The sequence below is a fragment of the Nematolebias whitei genome, chromosome 15 (assembly GCF_014905685.2).
Source record: "Nematolebias whitei isolate Nwh7 chromosome 15, NemWhi1, whole genome shotgun sequence".
NCBI lineage: Eukaryota > Metazoa > Chordata > Actinopteri > Cyprinodontiformes > Rivulidae > Nematolebias > Nematolebias whitei.
The window spans coordinates 45,103,685-45,108,380 of NC_056512.1; the positions used below are offsets into that span (position 1 = coordinate 45,103,685).

General features: G+C 35.5%; 1 protein-coding gene across 1 annotated transcript in view; it reads right to left on the reverse strand.

The window, feature by feature from the left end:
- mylk5 (myosin, light chain kinase 5) overlaps positions 1-3,170 on the reverse strand; it is a 15,490-nt gene extending 12,320 nt beyond the window's left edge. The window contains exon 1 of the mRNA XM_037688621.1: positions 2,720-3,170. Coding sequence (XP_037544549.1) covers positions 2,720-2,852 — 133 coding nt within the window. The 5' untranslated portion in view covers positions 2,853-3,170. The remainder of the gene's footprint in view (positions 1-2,719) is intronic.
- Positions 3,171-4,696: the final 1,526 nt, after the last annotated feature.

Here is a 4,696-nt window from a genome sequence, read left to right on the forward strand (position 1 = left end):
GAGGAAAGGAGTTGGACCAAGAATGGAGCCTTGGGGTACACCTGACATAACTGGAAGAAATTGTTAAGTATGAGAGTCAACCTTCACTTGCTTCAACCTATTCAAAAGATAATTACGGAACCATGTTAGTGGCTGTCCCGAAATTTTAATACGGTCAAGCTGCTTCAGTAAGATGGAATGAGCAACTGAGTCAAAAGCTTTTGCTAAATCGACGTTTCACCGTATTTATTACACTTCAGCTGTTTTCAACCTGTTGGGTTCAGAAATGAGTTTGCATACCGTATGGAAGTAATTTGCTGTATGTAACTTGAACAATCTTGATCAAAACAGGTTCCACATTTTCTCCTTTTCTCTTCCTTCTCTCAGATACTAAACCAACACGAAGAAGGTGAGCCGTGCCAAGAAAACCACTGACATCATCCATCCAACTCCAGTGTGTCAGGCTGTGAGAGATGTGCATGTGACTTCATTGCCTAAAAATGAACTGTGTGCTGTATTTTTTTTTTTGTCAGAGGAAGTAGATTATTATTATTTTCTTATGGAACTTGAATTCCTTCCTAATAGGGGTGTCTGCTACATAACCTGCCATAACACTGATACTGTGCGTTGTACTGATGAGGTATGCCACAAAATGAACTTATGGGCTGCATTTTATTTTGTATTGTTAGCCCATGTCGGAGCAATCTGCAGGGTACTAATTTAACAAAACAGCTGTTTTACTGCCAACCTTTACCCCCGAGTTTACGATGCTAACTATTCCTCATAAAACGTTTTGCTGAACCATGCGCAGAGCCAAGGTGAGGTTTTATTTACAGTGGGGTGATTTTATTACTTGGTGTTTATCACCCACTTCCAGAGGCAAAATGACCACTGGCCTCGGTGTGTGAGTTTGTTGGTAAGTTTTTAGGATTTGCTCTCACGACCCACTGGACAGATTTTATTGAAACTTTTAGGAAGTAATCACTGAATGTACAAGTGATCAACTCTTGGAGTCAATCACGTTCAAGATGGCTGCCACAGCCAACTAATCTTAGACAACACAACTGTACAGCTTGTGTGGTAGTAGCTGAGACTGATTCATAAAACATAACTTGTGCATTTTGTAATATTGTACATTATATTATTTCTAGGGTTGGACCAAAGCAGCTACATATTCCTCTTTTTTTAATCCAAGATGAATTTAGTTTAAAACTCTGGGTTCAAAAGTGGCAGGTCATGTACAGTCCTTTAAAAAATGCTGGCTCTTTTTTATATCTTTATTTATTTACTTACTTATTTATTTACTTACATATTTATTTACTTACTTGTTTATTTACTTATATATTTATGTATTTATGTATTTATTTATTTATTTATTTGCTTATTTATTTATTTATGTATGTATTCATGTATTTTTTATGTTTTTAATATATTAACTATCTATTTATTTATTAGCTTATTTACTCATTTATTTGTTTGTTTATTTACTTATTTATTATTTGTTTATTTACTTACTTTTCTATGTATTTTTAGTTTATTTACTTACTTATTTATATATTTATGTATTTATTTACTTACTTGTTTATTTACTTACATATTTATATATTTATGTATTTATTTATTTTTTTTAAATGTTTTTTTCATTTATTAACTTATCTATTTATTTGTTTGTTTATTTACTTACTTACTTATTTATTTGTTTATTTACTTACTTATTTATAATTTGGTTATTTACTTACTTTTCTATTTAATTTTTTGTTTATTTACTTATTTATTTATTATTGTTTATTTACTTACTTTTCTATGTATTTTTTGTTTATTTACTTACTTATTTATAAATTTATATATTTATTTACTTACTTGTTCATTTACTTACATATTTATATATTTATGTATTTAATAGCTTATTTATTTATTTATTTATTTATTTATTTATGTATGTATTTATGTATTTATGTATTTATTTATTTTTTATGTTTTTTCATTTATTAACTTATCTATTTATTTATTTGTTTATTTTACTTACTTACTTATTTATTTATTTGTCTGTTTATTTACTTTCTAACTTATTTATTTGTTTATTTACTTACTTATTTATTATTTGTTTATTTACTTACTTTTCTATTTAATTTTTGTTTATTTACTTACTTATTTATTTTTGTTTGTTTATTTACTTGTTTATATATTTGTTTATTGACTTATTTACCTTACTTATTTATTTAATTGTTTTTACTTAATTGTTCTTGCAGGCTGAAGGTAAAGTTGTGCTGAATTAAGTTAAAAATAAACTTTCATCACATCTAATGTTCTACTGGTTTCCTCTTCTCAGTTCCTTAGTTTTGACATTTGAAACATTGCACATAAAATTGTCAGCTAACAAACAAAATGACCATCGTGCACGTCGAATAAACATTAGATTTTGAACAAACTCAACCAAAAAGACACAATAATTCAAACATTTATTATGTTTTGACAAAATATCTACAGGTTTTTAGTAAAATAAAACATAAAATAATGTGTGACCGCTCAATTTTAATGAAGCAAACTCAATAAATTAATTAATTTAGAAGTGACAAACCGTGATGTGTACAAGGAAACAACTAATCTTATAAAGCATGAAAGTAATGTGTCGTATGCTTTCAGGAGAAGCGTTGTCCTGCTCGGACTCGTCAGCTTTAAATAACACCAGAAGCCTCATTTATACATTTATTTCCTCTTTGTATTTTCATGCAGACCTTACCTGTTGCAGAAGGCTTGACAGAGGTCCAGGTGTCGGTCATCATCTCGTTCCTTTGAGCACATGACGACTGTGGAGGCTTGATGTGCAGCTTGAGGCTTGACACGAAACGCTGTTTACTCTCATCAGCGTTCATGTTGGTTTAAGGAGCCCTGTGGTCTCGAGTGAACAGAAACTAAATTACTGACTCATTCTTCAAGCTGATTATCGCACTTCCCTTCTGACACTGCGGTGAGAGCCTTTTAAAACCAACAACTCTCTGTTTCGTCTGCTTCTCCAGTAAATGCTGTGCTTTCTGTCCTCACACTTTACTTCACATGTCCAAGCCCTGTGTTCTCACCCTCCCTTGAAATGCACAAACTCCACCTACACGGCAGCTCTTTCTGTTGCACCCGTGCCATTTCAGGCATGGCAGGCTGCTTATCTGCTCACAATCTGCATCCTCAAACCCCCTGTCTCTACTGACATGGATAGCCTTGTGCATAAACAGGAAAAGGTGGAAAAGCGAGGTAGAGGAGGGCTTATCTCCCCCACCCAGCCAAGGGTTATGTTGTGCACAGGTTGCTGCAGGCACGGTTGTCCATTGATTTCCCTGTTTGCGTTGCCACTTATCAATGCTTCGGCTGAACTTTGCAATGCCGCTGACATCAGCAATGTCACGGTTTACAACCGTGAACAAGAGGCTTTGAAACGGTGTCTTCTCTGGTACCGTAAATCCCAGACCACAAGGCCTTTAGGCAACAGCGTCTCTTCAGCAGACCCATCCGCTGCTATAGTAACCAGATTCTCCAGAGGGGACTGCTGCTGGAGTTCATGCTGCACCACCCAAACAGCAACTCCACTGACAGGAATCACACAATGAGGGCGGGAAAAGACTAAACCAATTTAGACCGAGCAGACCCAGAAACCTGACATACCAGAGTTAATAAAATGAGTTATATGTATGAAGAGAGCTGCATGCCAAGTGGATCAAAACAATGGTCTCCACTCCCCTTCCTAAATTCCACATCAGCGATCACACAGAATGGCACGGCGGTGGGGGGTGTTTGGGTTTCTGCGAGAACAAAAATCCCAACTCAAACATTTGCAAGTAAAAAGCTGCAGCCATGCAGACATTCTTGTTCGAGTGGTTTGAAAATGATCAAAAATGTCTCTTTTGTTTCTTTCTTAAAGTTGATGCAAACTATTACAATTCAAGGCACAGCATCCTCAAAGGAATGCATGTTGTCCGCCGCAGTTTCTGCTTGTATCAAACATGTAAAGACACGATCATCCACCTCCACCGTTGGCAACAACAACCCTGTCGATTGAAATAGACTTAAATTTGTTGGTTATTTGTTTATGAGCCTTGATGGAACCTGCAGTTGATGGTTCTTGTGAAATTCAGGAGAAAAGAGTGAAACAAAAACTCTGTGTGTTGATGGGCACAGTTTCCAATAAGGTATGACATAAAGCTTTTAATAAATCATGACAGAGTCCTGGGGAGATGATGGATGTCCCTGGCAGAAACTCTCAAGATGCAGAGCTGCTTCTTAAAGAGAGAAGTATGATGACGGTTCACCCATCAGACAGAATGAAAGCTTTGTGATTTTGTCTCAGAAGCCACAAAACAGAGTCCCGAGCGTGCAGAGCGAGGACAGTCTGTCTCAGCCATCATGAACGTAGTATCTTTGGGTAGAATGTCCCACCTTCACTTCTTCTAGAAGGTCTATTGTTCTTGTCCCTGAAGGATCATCGACCACAGAAGCATGGGTGACCAGAAGCAGGCAGGAAGTAATCGCTGCAATTCACTGCTGGCAAAATGAAATTAAATCTAGACTGAAATCAACAAAGTCCATGCTCAACTGAAATCTTCATGAGAAAGTGAAAGTAAGTCACAAAGACTGTTGACGTCTAGTGACCCAAAGTAAAACTTGTTTCCTAAGAAATTGTAACTAAAGCAAAGTAAAGTAAGACAAAATCTCTCTCTCTCTCTCTCTC